General features: G+C 52.5%; 1 protein-coding gene across 1 annotated transcript; it reads right to left on the bottom strand.

The window, feature by feature from the left end:
* Positions 1-10290: 10290 nt before the first annotated feature.
* LOC142821283 (olfactory receptor OR9H1-like) lies at positions 10291-27881 on the bottom strand. The gene is made up of 4 exons (XM_075912128.1): positions 27508-27881; positions 11830-11929; positions 11028-11259; positions 10291-10451 (listed from the first exon to the last, which is right to left on the bottom strand). The coding sequence occupies exons 1-4, from the start codon at positions 27879-27881 to the stop codon at positions 10291-10293; spliced, it is 867 nt and encodes a 288-aa protein (XP_075768243.1).
* Between the last annotated feature and the right edge of the window lie 5 nt (positions 27882-27886).

The raw sequence follows: 27886 nt of genomic DNA, 5'->3' as shown, positions 1-27886 counted from the left end.
TTAGGAGTAACATTACCAGCAGATCTGAGGAAGTGATTATTCCCCTCTGTAATGGGACAGACTGCCTCTGCCCCTCCGAGGAAAATCCACTCCGCACTGACCCGGCAGTCGCACTCACGCTCCTTGGGGCAGCCTGGGGCATGCAGAGACTTTGCCCACCGTGCATGGCTGCGGTGGCCCAGCTGAGCGGCGGGGGCAGGGTTAGATGTGTGAGTGGGATGTGGTGGCAGGAGATGCCAGCGTCGATGGGGGGGGTGACGTCAGCATGGGGTCAGGGACGCAAGGACATGAGGAGGGTCAGTGGGTGAGGTCAGGAGGCAGGAAGGTTAAAAGGGAGGTGAGTTCCAAGGACGGGGGGGGGGGGGGAAAGAGGAGGCGGATTTGGCACAGAGAAAGGGAGAGGAAGGGAGAAAGGCCAGACTACGGGGTAGGAAGCAGCCCAGGGCAGGGCCTGGAGGTATGGCTGGCTAGCCAGTGGGTTGCGGGTGAAAACCCCCACCGGCTGGGGGCCTGTGAGAGAGGGTGGGCCCAGGCCCCCCTACCCCATGGCCTCCCATAAGGGGAGGCACCATTGAGAGAGACACCGGATACTTGTGAGCCCCAAAACCCTCCTTCTGGGGGCAGTAGGACAGTGAGTATATGGGGGCCACCCATATATTGAACTGACTGGTGGTCCCCGCACCTCAACACCCTCCATTTGGCACAGGTGCGGCCACATCTGCGTCCAGTTTTCAGGCCTCCATGACAGAGACGATATGGAGAAATGGGCAAGAGTCCAGCAGGGGGCAAAAAAGTGATGAGGGGGCTGGAGCACATGTCCTATGAGGAGAGGCTGAGAGTACAAGACAAACAAGGCTGTATCCAGGTTGTAGTGTTGATCACTGAGCCATTGAATTTCCAGGGCACAAGGATTGACACTTCACATTTCTACCTTCATACATGAGATGATCTCGAGAATGTAATAATAATATAAGGAGATATGTCTCAGCCAATGGTCAGGGCAGTGTGTGTGTGTGTGTCACACCCAAGTCTTGTGCTGAGACACAAGGTCCTGTCACAGCGGGCAGCCTAGGAGGCTGAAGGGCGCCCCGAAAAGTTTAACATCTGTGTCTTTACTGCTAGGACTGGGGTCCTGTCGCGGAGGGCAGCCAACAGGCTGACAGACGCCCCAGAGTTTATAGGAAAAGCTTATTACATCTCAGATTTTAACTGCTAGGATACAGGATCCCTTTGCAGCCGGCAGCCTAGGGAAGGCTGAGAGATGCCCCTACGGATCTGTCCCCTGGAAGCGACAGGATCCAAATGCCCACCTCTTCCTATATCTTTTTTTTTTTAATAATGGAGATTGCCTATCTCCTAGAACTGGAAGGGACCTTGAAAGGTCATCGAGTCCAGTCCCCTGCCTTCACAGCAGGACCAAGTACCATCCCTTATGACCGGCTGGAGTTCTTTCAAATTGTGCTTGGTTCTGTTACAGCAGCTGAAGGAGTCAGGTTAAAGCTTAAACAGTTACAGGTTTATTAAAGAAGCTTATAAATCAGATGGTTACAATGGCTATTGGGTACAAACGTGTGCCTTCAGCGATAGGTTTTCCCTTTCCTTCAGTGAGACCTATGTGGCAGGGTCAGGCCGGGAAGCTGCTGCAGACAGGGAAAAAGGCAGCTCCCAAAGGGTAAAAACCTGAAAGTAGAAGTGGAGGGCTGCAGGCCGATGAGATGCAGTTGGGGGGAGATGGCTCAGACAGACTGGGGCCAGCTGACTCCTCTGCTGGCTAATGGAGGGCCTTTAAAAGCCTTCACAGATGGAAGCTGGGGAGAGTGAGAAGATGGAAGGGAGGGGTGGAGAGACAGGGAACAAAAAGTTAGAGAGAACAATCAATAAGTGCAGTAGGCAAAAGCAGCTCAGGAGGAAGTCTAAACAGGCCGGGCTCCCGACCAAACTCTGGGGTGAGGAGCAAGAGGCCTGCCCAGTAGTGGTCTGGATAAGAGGGGCCCTTGCTTCACATACTGGATCAAATGGTCCTTGGAGGACTTTGCTTTCCAATGGAAATGCGCCTCCTTCCCTGTGCTGGGCATTCCGCACCTCTTCCTCCTGTCTTCTATCAGCATCACTATTCGCACGTCCAGCCTCCTGGGGTTTGCTGCTGTCCTGTCTCAAAGAGGCGGTGGTGGGTTTGTCAGGTGGAAAGGGATAACAAGTGGAGTTCCTCAAGGGTCTGTTTTGGGACCCGTACTGTTCAATATCTTCATCAATGATGTAGATATTGGGATAGAGAGTACGCTTATTAAGTTTGCAGATGACACCAAACTGGGTGGGGTTGCAACTTCTTTGGAGGATAGGGACATAATTCAAAATGACCTTAGCAAGTTAGAGAAATGGTCAGAGGTAAACAGGATGAGGTTTAATAAAGAGAAATGCAAAGTGCTCCACTTAGGAAGGAACAATCAGTTCCATACATACAAGATGGGAAGCGACTGTCTAGGAAGGAGCATGGCGGAAAGGGATCTAGGGGTCATAGTGGACCACAAGTTGAATATGAGTCAACAGTGTGATGCTGTTGCAAAAAAAGCAAATATGATTCTAGGTTGTATCAACAGGTGTGTTGTAAGCAAAACTTGTGAAGTCATTCTGCCACTCTACTCTGCACTAGTTAGGCCTCAGCTGGAGTACTGTGTCCAGTTCTGGGCACCACATTTCAAGAAAGATGTGGAGAAATTGGAAAGGGTACAGAGAAGAGTGACAAGAATGATTAAAGGCCTAGAGAACATGACCTATGAAGCCAGGCTTCATGAAGTGGGCTTGTTTAGTTTGGAAAAAAGAAGATTAAGGGGGGACATGATAGCGGTTTTCAAATATCTAAAAGGGTGTCACAAGGAGGAAGGAGAAAATTTGTTCCTCTTGGTTTCTGAGGACAGGAGAAGGAGTAATGGGCTTAAAGTGCAGCAGGGGAGGTTTAGATTGGACATAAGGAAAAAATTCCTAACTGTCAGGGTGGTCAAATATTGGAATAAATTGCCAAGGGAGGTGGTGGAATCTCCCTCTCTGGAGATATTTAAGAACAGGTTAGATAGACATCTGTCAGGGATGGTGTAGACGGAGCTTGGTCCTGCCTTGAGGGTGGGGGGCTGGACTCGATGACCTCTCGAGGTCCCTTCCAGTCCTATGATTCTATGATTCTATGATCTCACGTAAGATTGTCAGTGTTCTTGTGGAATTATTATGCTTTTGCACAAAAGGGCCAGTGTAGAAAACGCGGTATTGTTTTGCGCAAAAAAGCCCCAATGGTGAAAATGTTGATCGGGGCTTCCTTGCGCAAAACCACGTCTAGATTGGCACGGATGCTTTTCCACAAAAAAGGGCTTTTGCAGAAAAGTGTCTGTGCCAATCTAGAATAGTGATAGAAATGTAGCCGTGTTAGTCTGGGGTAGCTGAAGCAAAATGCAGGACAATGTAGCACTTTAAAGACTAACAAGATGGTTTATTAGATGATGAGCTTTCGTGGGCCAGACCCACTTCCTCAGATCAAATAGTGGAAGAAAGTAGTCACAACCATATAGACCAAAGGATACAATTAAAAAAATGAACAAATATGAAAAGGACAAATCACATTGCAGAACAGGAGGGGGATGCAGGGGGGGGGGGGAGGAAGGAAGGTAAGTGTCTGTGAATTGATGATATTAGAGGTAGGGAGAGTGGGATGTTTGTGAGTTAATGGTATTAGAGGTGATAATTGGGGAAACTATCTTGGTAATGGGTGAGATAGTTCAAATGTTTGTTGAGTCCTTGTTGGCAAGTGTTGAATTTTAACATGAATGACAGTTCAGAGGATTCCCTTTCAAGTGCAGATGTAAAAGGTCTTTGTAGCAGAATGCAGGTGGTCAAGTCATTGAGAGAGTGTCCTTTCTGGTTAAAATGGCAAGAAACTGTTTTCTCTTTGTGATCTTGTCTGATATATCTTTTGTGGGCATTAATCCTTTGGCGAAGTGTCTGAGATGTTTGTCCAATGTACATAGCAGACGGACACTTTCGGCACATGATAGCATAGATTATATTTCTGGATGCGCAGGAATATGTGTTCTTGATCTTATAACTCACTTGGTTAGGTCCAATAATGGTATCAGCAGAATGAATATGTGGACAAAGCTGGCAACGGGGTTTGTTGCAAGGGAAGGTACCAGGGTTGGCATTAGTGTGGTATGTCCTGTGGTGGTTGGTAAGAATCATCTTGAGGTTAGGTGGTTGTCTATAGGAGACTATGGGTCTGTCTCCCAGAGCCTTTTGGAGTATGGTATTCTGTTCCAATATAGGCTGTAGTTTATTGATAATGTGTTGGCCAGGTTTAAGTTGGGGGTTGCAGGTGATGACAAGTGGTGTTCTATTGTTGGTTTTCTTGGGTCTGTCTTGAAGTAGATGGTTTCTAGGTATTCGTCTGGCTCTTTCAATTTGCTTTTTTATTTCTCTGGGTGGGTAGTTGAGATTTATAAATGCTTGGTAGAGATCCTGAAGCTTCTGGTCTCTGTCAGTGGGATTAGAGCAGATGCGGTTGTATCGAAGGGCTTGGCTATAGACGATGGCTGCGCTCGCCGCCCCGGTGTCACTCTGCAGTGTAACGTCCCTGCGCTCGCTGCCCCGGTGTCACTCTGCAGTGTAACGTCCCTGAGCTCGCCGCCCCGCTGTCACTCTGCATTGTAACGTCCCCGCGCTAGCTCCCCACCCCGGTGTCACTCTGCAGTGTAACGTCCCCGCGCTAGCTCCCCACCCCGGTGTCACTCTGCAGTGTAACGTCCCCGCGCTAGCTCCCCACCCCGGTGTCACTCTGCAGTGTAACGTCCCCGCGCTAGCTCCCCGCCCCGGTGTCACTCTGCAGTGTAACGTCCCCGCGCTAGCTCCCCGCCCCGGTGTCACTCTGCAGTGTAACGTCCCCGCGCTAGCTCCCCGCCCCGGTGTCACTCTGCAGTGTAACGTCCCCGCGCTCGCCGCCCCGGTGTCACTCTGCAGTGTAACGTCCCCGCGCTCGCCGCCCCGGTGTCACTCTGCAGTGTAACGTCCCCGCGCTCGCCGCCCCGGTGTCACTCTGCAGTGTAACGTCCCCGCGCTCGCCGCCCCGGTGTCACTCTGCAGTGTAACGTCCCCGCGCTCGCCGCCCCGGTGTCACTCTGCAGTGTAACGTCCCCGCGCTCGCCGCCCCGGTGTCACTCTGCAGTGTAACGTCCCCGCGCTCGCCGCCCCGGTGTCACTCTGCAGTGTAACGTCCCCGCGCTCGCCGCCCCGGTGTCACTCTGCAGTGTAACGTCCCCGCGCTCGCCGCCCCGGTGTCACTCTGCAGTGTAACGTCCCCGCGCTCGCCGCCCCGGTGTCACTCTGCAGTGTAACGTCCCCGCGCTCGCCGCCCCGGTGTCACTCTGCAGTGTAACGTCCCTGCGCTCGCTGCTCTGGTGTCACTCTGCAGTGCAACGTCCCCGTGCTCGCCGCCCCGGTGTCACTCTGCAGTGTAACGTCCCCGCGCTCGCCGCCCCGGTGTCACTCTGCAGTGTAACGTCCCCGCGCTCGCCGCCCCGGTGTCACTCTGCAGTGTAACGTCCCCATGCTCGCCGCCCCGGTGTCACTCTGCAGTGTAACGTCCCCATGCTCGCCGCCCCGGTGTCACTCTGCAGTGTAACGTCCCCGTGCTCGCCGCCCCGGTGTCACTCTGCAGTGTAACGTCCCTGCGCTCGCTGCTCTGGTGTCACTCTGCAGTGCAACGTCCCCGTGCTCGCCGCCCCGGTGTCACTCTGCAGTGTAACGTCCCCGCGCTCGCCGCCCCGGTGTCACTCTGCAGTGTAACGTCCCCGCGTTCGCCGCCCCGGTGTCACTCTGCAGTGTAACGTCCCCGCGCTCACTGCCCCGGTGTCACTCTGCAGTGTAACGTCCCTGCGCTAGCTCCCCGCCCCGGTGTCACTCTGCAGTGTAACGTCCCCGCGCTAGCTCCCCGCCCCGGTGTCACTCTGCAGTGTAACGTCCCCGCGCTAGCTCGCCGCCCCGGTGTCACTCTGCAGTGTAACGTCCCCGCGCTCGCCGCCCCGGTGTCACTCTGCAGTGTAACGTCCCCGCGCTCGCCGCCCCGGTGTCACTCTGCAGTGTAACGTCCCCGCGCTCGCCGCCCCGGTGTCACTCTGCAGTGTAACGTCCCCGCGCTCGCCGCCCCGGTGTCACTCTGCAGTGTAACGTCCCCGCGCTCGCCGCCCCGGTGTCACTCTGCAGTGTAACGTCCCCGCGCTCGCCGCCCCGGTGTCACTCTGCAGTGTAACGTCCCCGCGCTCGCCGCCCCGGTGTCACTCTGCAGTGTAACGTCCCCGCGCTCGCCGCCCCGGTGTCACTCTGCAGTGTAACGTCCCCGCGTTCGCCGCCCCGGTGTCACTCTGCAGTGTAACGTCCCCGCGCTCGCCGCCCCGGTGTCACTCTGCAGTGTAACGTCCCCGCGCTCGCCGCCCCGGTGTCACTCTGCAGTGTAACGTCCCCGCGCTCGCCGCCCCGGTGTCACTCTGCAGTGTAACATCCCCACGCTCGCCGCCCCGGTATCACTCTGCAGTGTAACGTCCCCGCGCTAGCTCCCCACCCCGGTGTCACTCTGCAGTGTAACGTCCCCGCGCTAGCTCCCCACCCCGGTGTCACTCTGCAGTGTAACGTCCCCGCGCTAGCTCCCCACCCCGGTGTCACTCTGCAGTGTAACGTCCCCGCGCTAGCTCCCCGCCCCGGTGTCACTCTGCAGTGTAACGTCCCCGCGCTAGCTCCCCGCCCCGGTGTCACTCTGCAGTGTAACGTCCCCATGCTCGCCGCCCCGGTGTCACTCTGCAGTGTAACGTCCCCGTGCTCGCCGCCCCGGTGTCACTCTGCAGTGTAACGTCCCTGCGCTCGCCGCCCCGGTGTCACTCTGCAGTGTAACGTCCCTGCGCTCGCTGCTCTGGTGTCACTCTGCAGTGCAACGTCCCCGTGCTCGCCGCCCCGGTGTCACTCTGCAGTGTAACGTCCCCGCGCTCGCCGCCCCGGTGTCACTCTGCAGTGTAACGTCCCCGCGCTCGCCGCCCCGGTGTCACTCTGCAGTGTAACGTCCCCGCGCTCGCCGCCCCGGTGTCACTCTGCAGTGTAACGTCCCCGCGCTCGCTGCCCCGGTGTCACTCTGCAGTGCAACGTCCCTGCGCTCGCTGCCCCCGGTGTCACTCTGCAGTGTAACGTCCCCGCGCTCGCCGCCCCGGTGTCACTCTGCAGTGTAACGTCCCCGCGCTCGCTGCCCCGGTGTCACTCTGCAGTGCAACGTCCCTGCGCTCGCTGCCCCCGGTGTCACTCTGCAGTGTAACGACCCCACGCTCGCCGCCCCGGTGTCACTCTGCAGTGTAACGTCCCTGCGCTCGCTGCCCCGGTGTCACTCTGCAGTGTAACGTCCCCGCGCTCGCCGCCCCGGTGTCACTCTGCAGTGTAACGTCCCCGCGCTCACTGCCCCGGTGTCACTCTGCAGTGTAACGTCCCCGCGCTCGCCGCCCCGGTGTCACTCTGCAGTGTAACGTCCCCGCGCTCGCCGCCCCGGTGTCACTCTGCAGTGTAACGTCCCTGCGCTCGCCGCCCCGGTGTCACTCTGCAGTGTAACGTCCCCTCGCTCGCTGCCCCCGGTGTCACTCTGCAGTGTAACATCCCTGCGCTCGCTGCCCCGGTGTCACTCTGCAGTGTAACGTCCCTGCGCTCGCCGCCCCGGTGTCACTCTGCAGTGTAACGTCCCCTCGCTCGCTGCCCCGGTGTCACTCTGCAGTGTAACGTCTCTGCGCTCGCTGCCCCCAGTGTCACTCTGCAGTGTAACGTCTCTGCGCTCGCTGCCCCGGTGTCACTCTGCAGTGTAACATCCCCGCGCTCGCCGCCCCGGTGTCACTCTGCAGTGTAACGTCCCCGTGCTCGCCGCCCCGGTGTCACTCTGCAGTGCAACGTCCCCGCGCTCGCAGCCCCGGTGTCACTCTGCAGTGTAACGTCCCTGCGCTCGCCGCCCCGGTGTCACTCTGCAGTGTAACGTCCCTGCGCTCGCCGCCCCGGTGTCACTCTGCAGTGTAACGTCCCTGTGCTCGCCGCCCCGGTGTCACTCTGCAGTGTAACATCCCCACGCTCGCCGCTCCGGTGTCACTCTGCAGTGTAACGTCCCCTCGCTCGCTGCCCCCGGTGTCACTCTGCAGTGTAACATCCCTGCGCTCGCCGCCCCGGTGTCACTCTGCAGTGCAACGTCCCCTCGCTCGCTGCCCCCGGTGTCACTCTGCAGTGTAACATCCCTGCGCTCGCCGCCCCGGTGTCACTCTGCAGTGTAACGTCCCCGTGCTCGCCGCCCCGGTGTCACTCTGCAGTGTAACGTCCCTGCGCTCCCTGCCCCCGGTGTCACTCTGCAGTGTAACGTCCCCGCGCTCGCCACCCCCGGTGTCACTCTGCAGTGTAACGTCCCTGCGCTCGCCGCCCCGGTGTCACTCTGCAGTGTAATGTCCCTGCGCTCGCCGCCCCGGTGTCACTCTGCAGTGTAACGTCCCCCGCTCGCAGCCCCTGGTGGCCAATGGGGAATCTCTCCTTCCAGCAGGTGGGGGCTGGGGTGTGGCTGGAGGCCAATGCAGGCCCAGGAATCCCCAGCGCCCTTCCCCACCCAGCTGGAGGGGGGCACCTGGACTCCAAAGCTGCCTCTTGACAATTTCCCCAACTGCATGAGCTGGAGTTGGGGGAGGAGGGGCTGGTGTCTGGGACCTCTGACCCCTGGACATGTCCAAACTCACTGGAGGCAGGAACCAGCCTGTTCTGCTCCAGCCCGCCCTCCCCGAGGGGAAGCCACCATCTGATGAGCCCAGCCTCAGACCCCTTGGCCCTCCATGCCCCCTGCCAGTAACCCACTGCCCCAAGACCAGGAGTTTTGCTCCCCTCATTTCTTGCTGTAAGGTCCCCCCTTTCCCATCCAGAACCCACCAGATCCCGGCCCTGAGCCCCCCACCTCTTCACATCACTTTCCTGAGCCTCTCTTGCCCTCTGGCTTTCCCCACATCAACCCCTGCTCTTAACCCTTCATCATCCCCACCCCCTGACCGGACCCCCCCAGAGCTCACAGCCCCCTGCTTTGACCTCACCTCCTGCCCTCACTCCTGGAAGTCCCGCCCGTGCCCTGGGCCCGTCCACACTCAAGCTGCTTCCCTGACTCCTGCACCCCACCATGCTCTGCCTTAAGCCCCCCTGCCTTGATTTAATGCACCCTGACCCCTGCCCTCAGCCCCCCCAACATATCCCCTGCCCTGAGCTCCCACCCCTTGGCCTAGAATGGGGATCAGTGGCCATTGGGAGCTGTAGTCTCCAGTAGCTGTCATCTGGCCCATAAATACAGAGGGGAGGCCTGATAGAAACTAACCCTGGCAGAGCAGATCGGGCCTGTGGGCTACGACTCACCCACCCCTGGTCCCACCAATATGAAGCAGGAACCTGCAGAGCAGGGAGAGTTAGTGGAGAGAGGTTTTATTGTTGGGTTTGCTTTTTTTCTGACTCTTGGGTGGTAAAATCAATTGCATTTCTGCCTGGGAGGAGGGAGGCCCATGGGCAGCCGTGTAGGCTGAGAAGGTGAAAGTTGTCGGTTCCTGTTGGGTGCACATGTCATGTTCTTTTCAATTCATTCGTTTCCTTTTGTTTTGGTGATGAGAGAAGTCAGAGCGAACGAGCCCCGAAAATTCTTTCCAACCAACTTCTGTTTGCATTTCAACTCTGTATCAATACCTGTACTGCTACCTCTGTGGACCGAGACCCGAGGTGCCTTAATGCTGACAAGTGTATGGACAGGCAGGAAATGCCACTTGGAAGGACACTAAAACTCCCACCCTGCACAGAATGTCATATTTTGTTTTCCCGCCTACAGTTCTGTTCTATTTTCACTCCCTGTGGTGGCAAAATATTTCCCCTTCTTTCCAAGATGTTATTGACAACGGAAAAGCCCAATCAAAGGGATGTAAACGTCGTTGGATTCAGTAGGTGGGGAGGAGATCCAGGATCACTCAGAAGTTGTTAAGCTCCCTGCAGAATTCGGGCACTTGTGTTTATACACAGATCAATAAAGTGGAGGGCCTCACAAAAATGCACAGCTGATATGCAAAAGCTCAGAAAATTGGACACGACCAAGCACAAAGCAAGGAATCAAGCAAGGAACAAGGTGACATAAGGTCATTTAGGGGGAACCCTTTTGTCAGGGAATCAAATGGGGCACGTGTAAGGAAATATTTCAGTTCATCTCTATTCTACTCGAAGTCTTTCTTTGTGCTGTCACACTCCAGGCTTGTGTCTGAAAGCAACTAGTGCCACACGAGCTTTTCTCAGGGACTGATGGACCTCCTTGTTTCTCAGGCAGTAGAGAATGGGGTTGAGCAAAGGGACCATGACAAAGAACCAGACGTCAATTACTTTCTGGAAGATCGGATCAATCACTGGAAATGCAGATACTGTTAGTATGGTCCCATAATAAATTCCAACCACAATGAGGTGGGAGGAGCAGGTGGAAAAGGCCTTTTGCCTCCCGGTGCTGGAAGGGATTCTCAGGATGTTGACAATGATACAAATGTAGGTCAACAGCGTGAGTAGTAAGATGACAACATTTGATATGACACTGACAATGAATGTCACCACATGCATTGTCTTGATCTTGGAACCACAAAAGGGACGATAAACACGTCCAAAATCACAAAATAGAATCTCAAGTTCTTTGGCTCCACAGTATGTTGATTGCAGAATGAAAGCTTCTAGCATGATACTGTAAGCAATGCCATAAATCCAGGCCCATGCCATCATGTGGCCACACACCCTGCCGTTCATCAGAGCAGGGTAACGGAGGGGATGGCAGATCGCTAGATACCGATCAATACACATGGCCGTGAGCAGGTTGCATTCTGCATTGGACAGGATAATATAGACATTATATTGCACAATGCAGTTCTGCAGAGAAATGGTTCTGTCCCCAGTCGCGAGACTGGCCAGCAGCCTGGGCAGTGTGGTTGAGACGTAACAGATCTCCACAGTGGACAAGTTGGCCACGAAGTAGTACATGGGGGTTTGAAGTTGCCGATCAGCCACCACTAGCACAACGATGAGGAGGTTCCCGGCCAGAGCTGCAAGGTAGATGACTAGAAACAGCAGGAAGAGGAGGGGCTGCAGTTCAGGGCCGTTCCCAAACCCAAGAAGGATCAGTTCCTTGAAGAACGTTCCATTTCCTCCTTCTGCTTTCTCCATAATTCGTATCTAGAAACTGAAACACATCAGACATTCAGGCTGTGCTGTTGCCTACCTGGCCAGAAACCTGGAAACCCTGGGTCTCTGCCTTTCCTTTAGAGAAGGAGCTTCCAGCAGAGGGGATCCAAGAGCAGGGCACCTCGCTGAGATACAGGAACCTCCCCCCAAACTACTTTCAGGCTGGGATTTTGAAATATCTTCATCATGTCACTGTCATTTCAGCTAGTGCTGAGGACATAACAAAAGTCAGTGGATTGTAACTGAAAGTATTTAAATTTCAAACGGGGGGGTGTCTGCCCTGCACCTGGGCGGTGTCTTTCCCAGCTGGGTAACATCCACTAGCTTTCATCAATTAGCAACATAAAATTAGCAGTGAGAACCCGGCAGCGCGAGCAGCGGATTGGGACACACCCTGGGTGCATACCTGGGGTCTCAGGTGGGATTGGGTTGGGGGAGCTATTCTGTGCTGCTGAGGCTACACTGCTACTGTTAGCACCAGAGCTCAGCCAAAGGGGGAGTGTGTTGCTCTAAGGGAGCAGGGAATCGCACTCTTGAGGTTACTACAGATATCCCCCCTACCACAAACACTGGGACCCGAAGTCTTTCCATGAAGGTCTTGCCAGTATCTGCTGTGGCAGAAGATTGAAAGAAAGAAAATTCCACGATTGGAAAGATGCAACTGAGAAACAAAGAGAGAACAGGACACAGAAAAGACTGAACCCTAAGCAAACACTGTGGGCTACCCTCTGACCTCGGATGCTCCAGGGTCAATGGCATCAGGTTTCCAGGAAAGTTTCCAGGTGGAACGAAGATCTCCTTCTGGGAGAACAACTCAGTGGTCCCAGGTTGAAAGATTTCAAAGATTCTTGGCTAAAGCTCCCAGGTCTGTCTGATCTGTCGGCCTGGCACTCCAAACACAGGCCATTGCGAAGAAAAACTCAAGCACCTTGTTGACATCAGCCATGAGTTTTAAAGGAAACTAAGGGATTTAGGCCCCGCTATCAGCGTGAAAGAGAGCTGGGCATTGATGTGCACCCACACTTCAGGACGCTGTGAAACCAGCAAGGGGCTCCTTCACGAAGGGTGTGTTCCCCCAAAGCTACACACAATGCTTATTGATAGGTAAAGCTTATTGTCATCAGGCACGTCCAACACAGGCCACATGAAAATAAATTCAGTCACCTTGTTGACATCAGCTGTTAGCTTTCAAGAAAACTAAGGGATTTAGGCACCAACCAACTATCAGTGCGAAAGAGAGTTGGGCACCTGATACCCATATTTCAGGTCTTTGTGAAACCAGCACGGGGCTCCTTCAAGGGAAGGTGTGTTCCCACAAAGCTACACACACACTGGGTCATTCAGTGTCTCGCTCGCACACACACACACACACACACACACACACACACACACACACACACTTTGTGTATCTTAGAAACACAGCCTCCAAAAATACACTCATACACCGTCCAGTTATATCATGCAAGCACGTGCCCATGTACACACACACAAAACCGAACAAGCACCAGGCTCTCTTTGATGTTGCAACCCGGACAGTGTTACATGGAAGGGGGTGAATTGTACAAACAATCGCTTCACCTGGTTTGTGTGGGAGAAAAATCAAATAACTCCAATTGTGTCTAAAGGGGAGACTGTGCATGAAATCAAACCTCTCTAAAAGAAAACTGCTGTAAGGGTTAAAAGTTTTCCAGGCCTCTCTCCCTGTAACAGAGAGAAATCAAATTAACTCTAATCAAGACCCTTACAATGCCTATCTCAAGTTCATGGATACTCCTGGTCTGTCACAATTTGTCATGTAAACCCTTATCTTTGTCACGGTTTGCCTTGTAGACTCCTCCACTCACGTTCTCATGTACCTTTGTTCTGTAAAACTTACTTCTAGCATTCCTGGTGTGAACAGAAACGTCTCAGAGTACTTCTGCTGAGACTTTGATATGTTAAAGAAAACAATCAACAACTAAACTGTCTGAGTATACTGTATAGCGAATCCCTGAACCTGTCTCTCAGGGCTGCTGCTGTAGCTGTCAGCCTGCACGCATGCATAATAAAGTTTTCCTTCTAGGTTTCTCTCCTGCCTCACTGCTTTGACCTCCAGCCTCGGACCCTTCTGGGGGCTCTGTACCCCAGGGGAGCGAGATTTCCCCCACATTTGTAAAACAGAGTCTAGAGATCACACCCCCAACGCCAGTGACACGTCACAAGAGAAAGGGAACAACCGACAGGGGAGGAATCGGTTGATATTTCTCTGTTCTGTCAATTCCTCCAGAAGCCCCTGGCATCGGCCAGTGCTGGGAGTGAGCGCAGTAGGGGGAGGGGACCTTTGGACCGGCGCAGTCTGGCCATTCTCACGTTCAAAATCCAAGAGCTGCCCATTGCTCTGTCCTAGTCAGGTCGAACCACCCACAGGGAAAAATTTGTTAATCTGCTCACACCCCCCGATGTGGAGAGGAAAATGCCCAAGTGTGCTAACCGGGGGAGAATTTCCCCCATTCGTTTCACTGGTTTGGGTAACACCACACACAAGGTTATTAACTACAAACAGTGGATTGATGTGGGTCTCAGGGACAGCAAAGCAGATTATCAGCAACTAACCAGACACAAGCTCTGCAGAACACACGGGGCACAGCCAGGAGGAACAAGCAGATTCTCACCCGGAGGGATGGGACCGGCCGTCTGGCAGTTTCTGAAGTCCCAAGTTGCATTTGCTTTGAGGTGCTCAGGTTTCCAGACACTGGGTAAGACACCTTCAGCCTGGGTCCAGCCCTTCCCCCAGGGCAGTCTGTCTTCCTCAGCTTCTTCCCAGCGTCTTCTTGTGTGGGGAGTGAAAACGGATGATTTCACCCCCTATCTTATATAGCTCTGGCAAAGGGTGGGGTCCTTTGTTTCAAAACTGCTCCCCGGACTGGCTGGGAGGAGGGACCCAGAGTCCTGTGGTCTGGTCTGATGACTTCATACAATCACAACAACTGTTAATTGGTCTCTCTGAAACAGTCTCCATCTGTGGGATTTGGGCTTCTCCTGAGGCCTGTGCTTCTCCCTAATGTCTCATTCCAGGGCTCAGGGATCTGTCTGCACTGACAGCCCCTTCCCCAGTGGGGTACCGGTGTGTGAATACATTGGGAATAGAGATTCATGCTCCGTATTCACAATTTGAGATAGAAAACTGAGGCAGGACTACAAATGGGATCATCAAATTCAGCAAATCCTGATGCTCCCAATGACATTGTCAATGCACCGTCTTGCCAAAAATGCTTTGTATTTCTGCTACAACGACATCACAGTAATGGGTAGGGAGGTTCCAGGTGTAACCAGTCAGCGTACCGGTAAGAAGGAGTCTTACAGATACCCTGACCGATTAGCCTGCTCTTGTCTGTGAACTCCAGAGCTGACTGGCCGGGCCAGACCAGAGCACCCCTCACAGGGAGGGACTGGCCGGTCGGTGATCAGGAGCTTATGGCCCCAGTAGGAGTGGGCTGGGATGGACGGTTCAGGGATCTGTGTTACCTCATAACCCAACCATCCAATCGATGCCTTTAGGAGCAAAGGTGACAGGGGGTTAGCTCAGCCCTAAGGGCCTCTACCCCCAGGCTACACGGGGGGATTTTACTCTGGTGGTGGAAAGTCAAGACACATTGGGTTGGATTCCAACACTGCCTAAAGCCACATCTCTTCATGGAAGAAAAACAGCAGCTGGCCTGTGGCAACAGACGAGGGTTCATGGGGCTGTTTCATTGCTGGAACGAGGGATCTAGGCCCGGTGATGTGGAAGGGTCCCAGACCTTGTGTTGCAGCCCCAGCCTGAATGTCTTCTCAGCAATAAAACTTCACCTCAGTGTGAGTCAGCTGGACGGGCCAGAGGTGGCTTCTCCTTGCTTGGTAGACGTGTCTGAATCACGTCAGCCATTGCTCACACTGGGTGTTTCAACCATCAATTTCCTTTGAATGAAATCGGGTGTTCAGTGAAATGCCCGTGTGGTGTGGGCTTCCCAAAGAGGGTTCAGACTGTTAGCCTGGAGCAGAGAATACCCCAAATCCATAGCACCCGGCAACCAGCCAGACAACATGAGGCATGAACAACTGGCTACTCAAAGGCTCTTTTCTCGCTGCAATGCTTCCTAAGAGTCACCCACCTGCGAATGTCCCCAGCTCAGTGCAGGGGCCAAGGCGTGGGTGGTGGAGGAGTCAGGGTTTGGGAGAGGAACACTGAGGGCAGGGGGGTGGGGGCACTGGAAAAAGAGCAGGGGTTGGGTGTGTGTTGGGGGGTCATGGCAGAGGGTGAAGTTTGCCAGAGAGGGGTGGGCTCAAGGCAGGGGTGGGGTGTTCAAGGCAGCTCAGGGAGTTGCGGGGAAAGGGTCTCAGGATTGGGGGTGTAAGAGTCAGCACAAGGAACAAGGTCTCGGGAGAGGGTGAGGGGTACACTCGTCCAAGCAGGGAGCTGGTGTGGGGGAGGTCATGTCATTGGGAGGTGCAGAAGGAGGACAGGTGTTGGGGTGCTCAGAGGAATGGGGCAGCCACGCCAGGGAGAGAGATGCTAGCAGGGCTGGGGTGTGTCCCCAAGCATTCCCCCTCGGCTCTTGTCCGCAGAGCGGGGTGGGGGAGGAAACCGAGGGCTACGTAGTGAATACAAGCAGAGAGAGGGTAAGTTTAGAAGATAAGATACACAAAGAACAAGTTAAAAATCACTTAGGAAAGTTAGATGTCAGCAAGTCACCAGGTCCTGATGAAATGCATCCCAGGATACTCAAGGAGCTGATAGAGGAGGTATCTGAGCCTTTAGCTATGATCTTTGAAAAATCATGGAAGACAGGGGAGATTCCAGAAGAGTGGAAAAGGGCAAATATTGTGCCCATCTATAAAAAGGGGAATAAGAACAACCCAGGAAACTACAGACCGGTCAGTTTAACCTCTGTCCCAGGGAAGATAATGGAGCAGGTAATTAAGGAAATCATATGCAAACACTTGGAAGGTAATAAAGTGATAGTGAATAGCCAGCATGGGTTTGTGAAGAACAAGTCATGCCAAACTAATCTGATAGCTTTCTTTGATAGGCTAACGAGCCTTGTGGATAAGGGAGAAGCAGTGGATGTCATATACCTAGACTTTAGTAAGGCATTTGATACGGTCTCGAATGACATTCTTATTGATAAACTAGGCAAATATAACTTAGATAGGGCCACGATAAGGTGCGTGCATAATTGGCTGGATAACCGTAGTCAGAGAGTTGTTGTTAACGGTGCTAAATCCTGCCGGAAAGGGATAACAAGTGGAGTTCCTCAAGGGTCTGTTTTGGGACCCGTACTGTTCAATATCTTCATCAATGATGTAGATATTGGGATAGAGAGTACGCTTATTAAGTTTGCAGATGATACCAAACTGGGTGGGGTTGCAACTTCTTTGGAGGATAGGGACATAATTCAAAATGACCTTAGCAAGTTAGAGAAATGGTCAGAGGTAAACAGGATGAAGTTTAAAAAAGAGAAATGCAAAGTGCTCCACTTAGGAAGGAACAATCAGTTCCATACATACAAGATGGGAAGCGACTGTCTAGGAAGGAGCATGGCGGAAAGAGATCTAGGGGTCATAGTGGACCACAAGTTGAATGTGAGTCAACAGTGTGATGCTGTTTCAAAAAAAGCAAATATGATTCTAGGTTGTATCAACAGGTGTGTTGTAAGCAAAACTCGTGAAGTCATTCTGCCGCTCTACTCTGCACTAGTTAGGCCTCAGCTGGAGTACTGTGTCCAGTTCTGGGCACCACATTTCAAGAAAGATGTGGAGAAATTGGAAAGGGTACAGAGAAGAGCGACAAGAATGATTAAAGGTCTAGAGATCATGACCTATGAAGCCAGGCTTCATGAACTGGGCTTGTTTAGTTTGGAAAAAAGAAGATTAAGGGGGGACAGGATAGCGGTTTTCAAATATCTAAAGTGGTGTCACAAGGAGGAAGGAGTGGGCAATCCCTCTGTGGACGTTCACCAGGGTTAACCCCTGGTGAGCCCCAGCTGCTAAATTTAGATGCAGTTTCCACTGGTGCGCCCATTGGAGACGGAGGCCTGTTAGACATTTCAGGTCTTTGTTAAAACAGCAAGGGGCTCCTTCAAGGGAGGTTGTGTTTCCAAAAAGCTACACACACTGGGTCATTCAGTGTCTCACACACACAGGGTATGTCTACCATACTACTAGTACAGCTAGTTCGGATTAGGAAGCCTAATCCGAACTAGCTACTCCGTGCCGCGTGTAGCCGCGCGGCACGGGATTCGAACTGCCGGCATTTAAAAAATGGCGCCGGCCGGCTTTATGCAAATGTTGCCCGGGAAATTCAAATCCCGGGCTTCATTTGCAATTGCGGTATGCCTACATTACCCTCCTATTTCGAATTAGGAGGGTAGTGTAGACATACCCACAGAGACACTTTATGTAGCTTACAAACACAGTCTCCAGAAACACACTCAGACACTATCCAATTATATTATGTGTGCACGCATGCACACACTCAGGGTATGTCTACACTAGCTCGTTAATTCGAGCTAGGTAGACAAATGAGGCGACCGGAGTTGCAAATGATGCCTGGGATTTATATATCCCGAGCTTTATTTCTATGTTCCCGTCCGGTCGTCACTTTGAAATTTCAGTAGCCCGAACTCACCGCCGCACGTCTACACACGGCAGTGAAAAATTAATTCAAACAAAGTCCTTAGTTTGAATTAACTGTTACTCCTCATTCCACAGCTGTTATTTTGAATTAACTTCAATAGCATCTACACATGCAAACCGCTATTTCAAATTTAAGGACTTAGTTCGAATTTACATTTCACTGCTAATTTCAAAATGGCGACCGGACGGGAACATGCAGATAAAGCCCAGGATATTTAAATCCCAGGCTTCATTTGCAACTCCGGTCGCCTCATTTGCCTACCTAGCTCAAATTAACGAGCTAGTGTAGACATACCCTCAGAGTGTCTTTTCCATTTCCTGCTTGTAATTTCCCCAAAGGCCCATCTAGTCTCTTTCATTCGATTCTCCCGAACTGTTCTTTTAGTGGATTCTTAACTGGTCTGTGCAATTCCTCATTTTGTTTCTCTCTCGTACTTCCATTTAATTCTTTAGGTGGTGAATTCCATAATGCCTGACATGTCCTGGATGGGTGTAGTGGGACACTATTTGAAATCCCAGGAGTGGGTGGGCGTGAGCCCGCCCACTTCTAAAAGTCCATCTCCCAGCCTTGCGGGAGGGATGACTGGCCCTGGGCTTCAACTGATTCCTTGGGACAAATGAGAAAAACAACGTCAAGGGGAGCCGGTGAAAGGTTTAGAACAAGGGAGCCAGCTCGGGACACTGAGCTGAGAACCCCAGACAGTGAGCTCTGCTCCTCACAGCTGTCGATAGAACCAGTGGACACTGCTCAGAGGATACATGAAACCAGGGTAGAACGGAAATAGGTTCCACAGTTGCAGAGCGCCCCTCATCCTGCATCCTCCTCCTACTGCTATAGATGGCAGCTTTCACTAGGGCCAGGAAGAGGTTAACGAGGAGGCCTCATGACTTTGTGGGGACATGGATTGGGGAAAAGTGCAGCCAGAACCTCAATAAGAGTTCCTGGAGGTTTCTGGAGGTGCCAGAATAGGGGCTGCAACCTGGCCTGTTCCAGATAGGCATGTGCCAGGTTTTTCCTCATGCCCTCTAATCATTTTGGTTGCCTTCCGCTGGACTTTCTCCAATGCGTCCACATCCTTCTGCAGACTAAAAAGACCCAACTCCCTCAGCCTCTCCTCATAAGTCATATGATCCAGCCCCCATTTTGGCTGCCCTCCGCTGGACCCTCTCCAGTGAGTCCACATCCTTTTTGTAGTGGGGGGCCCAGAACTGGACACAATACTCCAAAGGTGGCCTCACCAGAGCCAAATAAAGGGGAATAATGACATCTCTGGATCTGCTGGAAATGCTCCTCTTAATGCAACCTAATATACCATTTAGAATAGTGATAGAAATGTAGCCGTGTTAGTCTGGGGTAGCTGAAGCAAAATGCAGGACAATGTAGCACTTTAAAGACTATCAAGATGGTTTATTAGATGATGAGCTTTCGTGGGCCAGACCCAGTTCCTCAGATCAAATAGTGGAATATGCCATTAGCCTTCTTGGCTACAAAGGCACACTGTTTACTCCTATCCACCTTCTCATCCACTGTAACCCTCAGGTCCTTTTCTGCAGAACTACTACTTAACTGGTTGGTCCCCAGCTTGTAACTATGCTTGGGATTCTTCCGTCCCAAGTGCAGGACTCTGCACTTGTCCTTGTTATCTCATCAGATTTTTTGTGACCCAATCCTCCAATTTGTCTAAGTCACTCTGGACCCTATCTCTACCCTCAAGCGTATCTACCTCTTCACCTAGATTAGTGTCATCTGCACACTTGCTGAGGGTGCAATCCATCTCCTCAATCAGGTCATTAATAAAGATATTTAACACGACCAGTCCTAGAACTGGAACTTGGGGCACTCCACTAGAAACCGACCGCCATCCTGACATCGAGCCGATGATCACGACCCGCTGGGCACAGACTTCTAGCCATCTTTCTAGCCATCTTACCGTCCATTTATCCAATCCACATTCCCTTAATTTGCTGGCAAGAATATTGTGGGAGACCGTATCAAAAGCCTTGCTAAAGTCAAGGTATATCACATTCACTAACTTTCCCACATCCACAGAGCCAGTTATTTCCTCATAGAAGCACCTCTTTTCCCTCATGTAATTGACAACAGACGAGCCCACTCAATAGAATGGGAATATAATAGGATTCAGCAGGTGGCGAGGAGATCCAGGAATGCTCAGAAGATCAGCTCCTTGCACAATTTGGGCACTGGCATTTATGTACAGATCAGTGAAGCGGAGCTCGACACGAAAATATTCGGCTGGTAGGAGAGAGAAAAGCTGAGAAAATAGGAGACTCACAAACACAAAGCAAGGAATCAAGAAAGAAACAAGGTGACATGAGGCCATTGAGGATGATCCCTCTTGTTAGGGAGTCAAATGAGCCACGTGTAAAGAAATATTTCAGTTCATCTCTATTCTACTCTATGTCAAAATTTGTCTTTTGCACTCCATGCCTGTCTCTGAAAGCAACTAGTGCCAGAAGAGCTTTTTTCAGGGACTGATGGACCTCCTTGTTTCTCAGGCAGTAGAGGACAAGATTGAGCAAAGGGGTCAGGAAGAGGAACCAGACAGACATTATTTTGTGGAGGATCGGAAGAGGGTCAATCACTATATCTACATAGATGACCTTTACACTCACATAATAAATGACAAGAACAGGGAGGTGGGGGGGGGGAGCAGGTAGAAACGGCCTCCCCATCCTGTGACGGATTCTCAGGATGTTGGTGATAATGGAAATGTAGGACACCAGTGTCACTAGAAAGATCCCAAAATTCAATATGATAGTGAAAGCAAATAACATCAGTCGCAGAGTCTTCGTGTGCGCATCACAGAAGGCCCCTTTAATGGCTGCAAAATCACAAAAGAGAATGTCACTTTCTTTGGGACCACAGTATCTTAATTGCAGAATGATCATTTGTAGCCTGATGCAGTAGGAAATGCCTAATATCCAGGCTCATGCCACCATGTGACAACAGACCCTGCCTTTTCATCAGAACATTATAGCGGAGGAGATGGCAGAACGCTTGATACTGATCAATACATATGGCCATGAGCAGGAGACATTCTACATTGGCAATGATCATATAGAAATCAAATTGCAGAAAGCAGGGGAGCAAGGCATGTAGATCCTGGAGGGTCTGTCTGCTCATCATGGCTGGGGAAGCTGGGCAGGAGGAGAGTCACTGGCAGGAGAGAGGAGTTCCTCAGGAACGGAGGAGTGCCTCATCATCAGGGAGCATGCCCAGACTTCCCTTCATCCAGCAAAAGCAGCCATCTGTGATGATTCATCACCATGTGCTCCATTGTTCCTAGTCTTCTTCAAACACTCTCACACTTACGCTCTGGGGAGAATGCAGCGTAGAGCATGTTACAAGCAAGCTGAGTTACAAAGATGACAAAATTGCAGCTTACAGTAAAAGTAAAAGTTACAAAGATTACAAAGTTTGACAAAGATCACAATGAGTTGCAGTTTAAAACCTTAGAATGTGCTACATTCAACTTTGTGTAGTTTCAGAAAATGCATGTGTATAAATGAAGTAAGCTCAGGCACAGGCTTTTTTTTTATGCAACAGTCTTCTGTGGCCTCTTGCTCATAGAAAGTGCTCTATCGGTAGTCAGTATAAATGCTATAAAGTTATCTTACAGGCCAATAGGAAGTCATGTGACTTATCTCACAATGATCTGGAAACTCTAGATCAGAACAGATTGTCCTGGTGACAAATCATTGTACAGGCTCTTCATTGCGTTGAGAGTCAGTTTAGCTTCTCACCAATAGAATCACAGAAGATGAGATCTGTCAATAAATGGCTCAGTCCAAGAGAGGAAGAATTTATACAGACACTGGGGAAAATCAGCTCTTGTTCACATGAGGCAGGAATACAAACGTGATAATCAAATTCATTAAATCCCAATGTTTCCAATGACACTAAATGCGCCATTTTACAAAAATGCTTCATATTTCTGCTTTAAGAATATCACAGTAATGGGCAGTGATGTTGCATGAGGAACTAGTCCGCGTACCGGTAAAAAGGAGTCTTACAGGTACCCTTACCTATTAGCCTGCTCTTGTCTGTTAACTCCAGAGCTAACTCTCCAGACCAGACCAGAGCATCCCTCACACAGAGGGACTGGCCAGTTGGTGATCAGGAGCTTATGGCCCAAGTGGGCGTGGCCTTGGACGGACTGGTCTGTGATCTGTGTTACCTCATAACCCAACCATCCAATCAATGCATTTAGGAGCAAAGGTGACGCTGGGTTAGCTCAGCCGTGGGGTCCTGTAAACCCCAGGCTACGGGGCGGGGGGGGGGGGGGATTTCACTCCTACACTTGAAAGACAAGACACCTTATGGTGGATTCCAAAACTGTCTAAAGCTGCTTCTCCATGACACAGAAAAACTAGAATCCTAGGATCCCAGAACTGGAAGAGTCCTCAAGAGTCATCGACTCCAGTCACCTGGCCAGGGCAGGAACATCCCTAACTAAACCATCCCAGCCCGGGCTTTGTCAAACCGGGACCCACTCCATTGTGTCCACATTGGTTTACAGTGGGGGCCCAGAATTGCCTCTTCAGATGTGGTGTGTAGTGGGGCACTATTTTGAAAAAACGGGAAGGTGGGAGAGTGGAGCCTGCCCACTTCAGAAAGCCCCTCCCCCAGCCTTGTGGGAGGGAAGACCAGACCCATGTTTGACTAATCACGGGTACAAATCATTACTAAAGGGTTGTGGGGGTGGGGGTCACAGGGTCATAACAAGGGACGGATAGGGAAACCACGTAGAGAACCCCGGACAGTGCCCACTGCTCCTTAACGCTGTTGATGGAGCCAGTGGACACTGCTCAGAGGAATTCTGCCCGGATGTGTGACACAAAGGGAGAATGGAAATAGGTTCCACAGTCGCAGAGAACCCCCTCTCTCCCATCTAGCATCCTCCTCCTGGTATTATGTATAGCTGCTTTGGCCAGGGCCAGGAGGAGGTTGATGAGGAGGTCTCTCAACTTTGTGGGGCCAGGGATAGGTGTGCATATATAGAAAGATGAGGAGAAAAGTTCAGCCAGAACCTCAGTAAGAGGTTCCGGAGGAGCCGGAGTAGCAGCTGCAACCTGGAGCATTCCAGGTACATGTGTGCCAGGTTTTCCCTCACGCAGCAAAAGGGGCAGGAGTCCGGGATGGGGGTGAACTGCACCCAGTACACACCCATGCTCACAGCTCCATGAAGGAGCCTCCAACTAATGTCCCCAACGGCTTGCAGAATTAATGTGGAATACACGTTGTTCCATCGGGTATCCCCACCCTCTACACGTCTTAAGTTGTCCTGCCACTTGCTTTCTGGGCAGGACACAAGAGTGAGTAAATGTAGAGTGTGGAGCAGGTTCGGAAACAGACCGACTGCAAATCCTGCAGCTGGCTGGGAGTCAAGGGGTGGGGATGCTGGGGAGGCGGCCTGTGGAACAGAGGCCTGATAACAATGGACAGAGGGTCTGCAGGAAGGAAGGGCTCTTGCAGGGCTCTCTGCCAGAAATCGAGAGTGGACCAGGATCTCCGGGGCCATGTTCGGGGTTTTGAGACGGTGCTGGAGCATGGACAGGACCAGCTGATTTAGCACCAGCATCCTCCCACAAAGGAGCAGCCCTGTTTATCTCTGTACCTCTCACCAACCCTGGCCTCCAAACCTTGCCAGTTCTCCGGCAGAGAGGGATGCATGGCGGATAGAAAAACATCCAGATAAAGCAGCGGACACGTGCTCCACCTCATGCCCTGAAGCATGGGTGGGAGGGAGTCTGCCTGCGACCCGTCCCAGTCCACCAGGCCAGAGCTCTTGACCCAGTTGACCGGAGTGGAGGAGGCCTCTGAGTAGACAGTTTGGCAGGCCTCCACCCACGCCAGGATGCCCGGGTCCTGGACCACGAGGAGCATGTCATTGGTGTATGCTGACTGAACCAGTTACAGCCCCGTCAACCTCCTATGGAGGAGAGAGAGGAAGGGCTCGATTGCCAGACGTACCACTGGCCCGACAGTGGACACCCCTGACGTAGTTCACACCCGAAGCTAACCAGGTCGGTCAGGGTCCAGTTGAGCCTGAACAAACATTCCGCGATGGCATACAGCACCTGGAGAAAATCCACAAAATGGGGTTCGACGTGGAAGGCCTGCAGAGTGCCGAGGAGATACCCATGGTCCACCCTGTCAAGCACCTTTTCCTGGTCCAGGGACAGGAGAGCAAACGACAGACCGTCTCTAAATCCCTCGACAACACCCACACGTAAGGCACCCGGGCAGATGACACAACAGCATGTGGGGGGGCTGTACAGTAAAGTCCCTGCGCTCGCTGCCCCGGTGTCACTCTGCAGTGTAACGTCCCCGCGCTCGCTGCCCTGGTGTCACTCTGCAGTGTAACGTCCCCGCGCTCGCCGCCCCGGTGTCACTCTGCAGTGTAACGTCCCCACGCTCGCCGCCCCGGTGTCACTCTGCAGTGTAACGTCCCCGCGCTCGCTGCCCCGGTGTCACTCTTCAGTGTAATTTCCCGGCTCTCGCCGCCCCCAGTGTCACTCTGCAGTGTAACATCCCTGCTGGAGTTGGGGGAGGAGGGGCTGGTGTCTGGGACCTCTGACCCCCGGACATGTCCAAACTCACTGGAGGCAGGAACCGGCCTGTTCTGCTCCAGCCCGCCCTCCCCGAGGGGAAGCCACCATCTGAGGAGCCCAGCCTCAGACCCCTTGGCCCTCCAAGCCCCCTGCCAGTAACCCACTGCCCCAAGACCAGGAGTTTTGCCCCCCTCACTTCTTGCTGTAAGGTCCCTCCTTTCCCATCCAGAACCCACCAGATCCCTGCCCTGAGCCCCCCACCTCTTCACCTCACTTTCCTGAGCCCCTCTTGACCCCTGGCTTTCCCCACATCAACTCCTGCTCTTAACCCTTCATCAGCCCCACCCCCTGACCGGACCCCCCCAGAGCTCACAGCCCCCTGCTTTGACCCCACCTCCTGCCCTCACTCCTGGAAGTCCTGCCCCGCCCTGGGCCCGTCCACACTCAAGCTGCTTCCCTGACTCCTGCACCCCACCATGCTCTGCCTTAAGCCCCCCTGCCTTGATTTATGCACCCTGACCCCTGCCCTCAGCCCCCCCAACATATCCCCTGCCCTGAGCTCCCACCCCCACCCCTAACTCCGGAATGCCACACGGCCTGCAGAAAGCCCCTCCCACCTCCTAGCTCATGTCCTAATGTCTGCACCCCCACATCCTGCCAGAAACCCCAGTCCCTGCTCTGACTCCTCCCCCTCCCTCACCCTGTCCTGTCCCCAAACCCCAGAGCCCTGCCCCAGTTCCTGCACCCACCACTCCCTGCTCAGAGACCCGCCCTCCATGCTACCTCCTGCCCTTCTTTCTGCAATACCCAGGGGCAGGAGGGCTGAGGACATGGGGCTGAGGTGAAGGAGTGAGGGCGGGGGGTGGAGGACTCAGAGTACAGGGATAGGTGTGGGGGAGGGGCTCAGGCTGGGTAAAAGGAGGTGCAGGTGGTCAGGGCAGGGCGGGGGGGTCAGTAGTGATGGAGTTTCCCAGGACTGACTGTGGCTGCAACCGTGGCAGGGCTGTGACAGCTCCATTTTCCAGATGCTGGTTTGCCCTGTGGGGCTGGGCTGCCAGGTCTCTCCCTCGTCCTGTGGGATGTGGGGAAAATGCCAACGAGGGGGAAACACTCTTGCCCCTGGTCCCTTTGCCTCCTGTCCCGTTGGGGGCATGCCCCTCCCAGCCGCGGCAGAGTGGCACCTGGGAGACCCTGCTGCCACCTTTCTCTTTTTTTCCCTTCTATCGCCCAGCCCAGGGATGGGCGATCGCTCTGTGGTTGTTCTCCAGGGTTAGCCCCGGTAAGCCCCGAATGCTGAATTTTCCTGCAGAGACTCAGGTACCCGCGAGTGCAGCTTCCATTGGCCGGGGGTCCCCATTCCTAGCCAATGGAGCAGTAGGAAGCAGTACAGAGAAGAATACACGTTCCCATAGCTCCCCTTGGCCTAGAATGGGGATCAGTGGCCATTGGGAGCTGTAGTCTCCAGTAGCTGTCATCTGGCCCATAAATACAGAGGGGAGGCCTGATAGAAACTAACCCTGGCAGAGCAGATTGGGCCTGTGGGCTACGACTCACCCACCCCTGGTCCCACCAACATGAAGCAGGAACCTGCAGAGCAGGGAGAGTTAGTGGAGAGAGATTTTATTGTTGGGTTTGCTTTTTTTCTGACACTTGGGTGGTAAAATGTTCGCACATCAATTGCATTTCTGCCTGGGAGGAGGGAGGCCCATGGGCAGCCGTGTAGGCTGAGAAGGGGAAAGTTGTCAGTTCCTGTTGGGTGCACGTGTCACGTTCTTTTCAATTCATTCATTTCCTTTTATTTTGGTGATGAGAGAAGTCAGAGCGAATGAGCCCCGAAAATATTTCCAACGAACTTCTGTTTGCATTTCAACTCTGTATCAATACCTGTACTGCTACCTCTATGGACAGAGACCGAGGTGCCTTAACGCTGACAAGTGTATGGACAGGCAGGAAATGCCACTTGGAAGGACACTAAAACTCCCACCCTGCACAGAATGTCGTATTTTGTTTTCCCGCCTACAGTTCAGTTCTATTTTCACTCCCTGTGGTGGCAAAATATTTCCCCTTCTTTCCAAGATGTTATTGACAATGGAAAAGCCCAATCAAAGGGATGTAAACGTCGTTGGATTCAGTAGGCGGGGAGGAGATCCAGGATCACTCAGAAGTTGTTAATCTCCCTGCAGAATTCGGGCACTTGTGTTTATACACAGATCAATAAAGTGGAGGGTGTCACAAAAATGCACAGCTGATATGCAAAAGCTGAGAAAATCGGATATGACCAACCACAAAGCAAGGAATCAAGCAAGGAACAAGGTGACGTAAGGTCACTGAGGGCAAAGCCTCTTGTCAGGGAATCAAATGCGCCACGTGTAAGGAAATATTTCAGTTCATCTCTATTCTATTCAAAGTCTTTATTTGTGCTGTCACACTCCAGGCTTGTGTCTGAAAGCAACTAGTGCCACACGAGCTTTTCTCAGGGACTGATGGACCTCCTTGTTTCTCAGGCAGTACAGAATGGGGTTGAGCAAAGGGACCATGATAAGGAACCAGACGTCAATTACTTTCTGGAAGATCGCATCAATCACTGGAACTGCATACTTTGTTATTACAGTCCCATAATAAATTCCAACCACAATGAGGTGGGAGGAGCAGGTGGAAAAGGCCTTTTGCCTCCCGGTGCTGGAAGGGATTCTCAGGATGTTGACAATGATGCAAATGTAGCTCACCAGGGTGAGTAATAAGATGAGAATATTCGATATGATACTGTAAATGGATGTCACCAGTTGCATTGTCCTGATGTTGGCACCACAAAACGGACGATAAACACGTCCAAAATCACAATATAGAACGTCAAGTTCTTTGGCTCCACAGTATATTGATTGCAGAATGAAAGCTTCTAGCATGATACTGTAAGCAATGCCATTAATCCAAGCCCAGGCCACCATGTGGCCACACACTCTGCCGTTCACTAGAGCAGGGTAACGGAGGGGATGGCTGATCGCTAGATACCGATCAATACACATGGCCGTGAGCAGCAGACATTCTGTATTGGACAGGATAATATAGATATTAAATTGCACAATGCAGTTCTGCAGAGAAATGGTTCTGTCCCCAGTCGCGAGACTGGCCAGCAGTCTGGGCAGAGTGGTGCTGACGGAGCAGATCTCCACAGCAGACAAGTTGGCCACAAAGTAGTACATGGGGGTGTGAAGGTGCCGATCAGCCACAACTAGAACAACGATGAGGAGGTTCCCGGCCAGAGCCGCAAGGTAGATGACTAGAAACAGCAGGAAGAGGAGGGGCTGCAGTTCAGGGCCGTTCCCAAACCCAAGAAGGATCAGTTCCTTGAAGAACGTTCCATTTCCTCCTTCTGCTTTCTCCATAATTC

This window comes from Pelodiscus sinensis, chromosome 30 (genome assembly GCF_049634645.1).
Source record: "Pelodiscus sinensis isolate JC-2024 chromosome 30, ASM4963464v1, whole genome shotgun sequence".
Classification (NCBI taxonomy): domain Eukaryota; kingdom Metazoa; phylum Chordata; order Testudines; family Trionychidae; genus Pelodiscus; species Pelodiscus sinensis.
Note: the sequence above shows the minus strand (reverse complement) of the source record. Positions and strands in the feature narration are given on the sequence as shown.

Excerpts from the sequence above, each read along its gene's own strand:
- LOC142821283 (XM_075912128.1), bottom strand. The coding sequence starts at position 27,881 with ATGGAGAAAGCAGAAGGAGGAAATGGAACGTTCTTCAAGGAACTGATC. Across the intron at positions 11,260-11,829 it reads TTCGGGTCCCAGTGTTTGTG|ATACGAATTATGGAGAAAGC; the intron begins GTAGGGGGGATA and ends TTCAGTTTCTAG. Across the intron at positions 10,452-11,027 it reads CTTGTCCACTGTGGAGATCT|TGATTGATCCGATCTTCCAG; the intron begins GTTACGTCTCAA and ends CTGCATTTCCAG.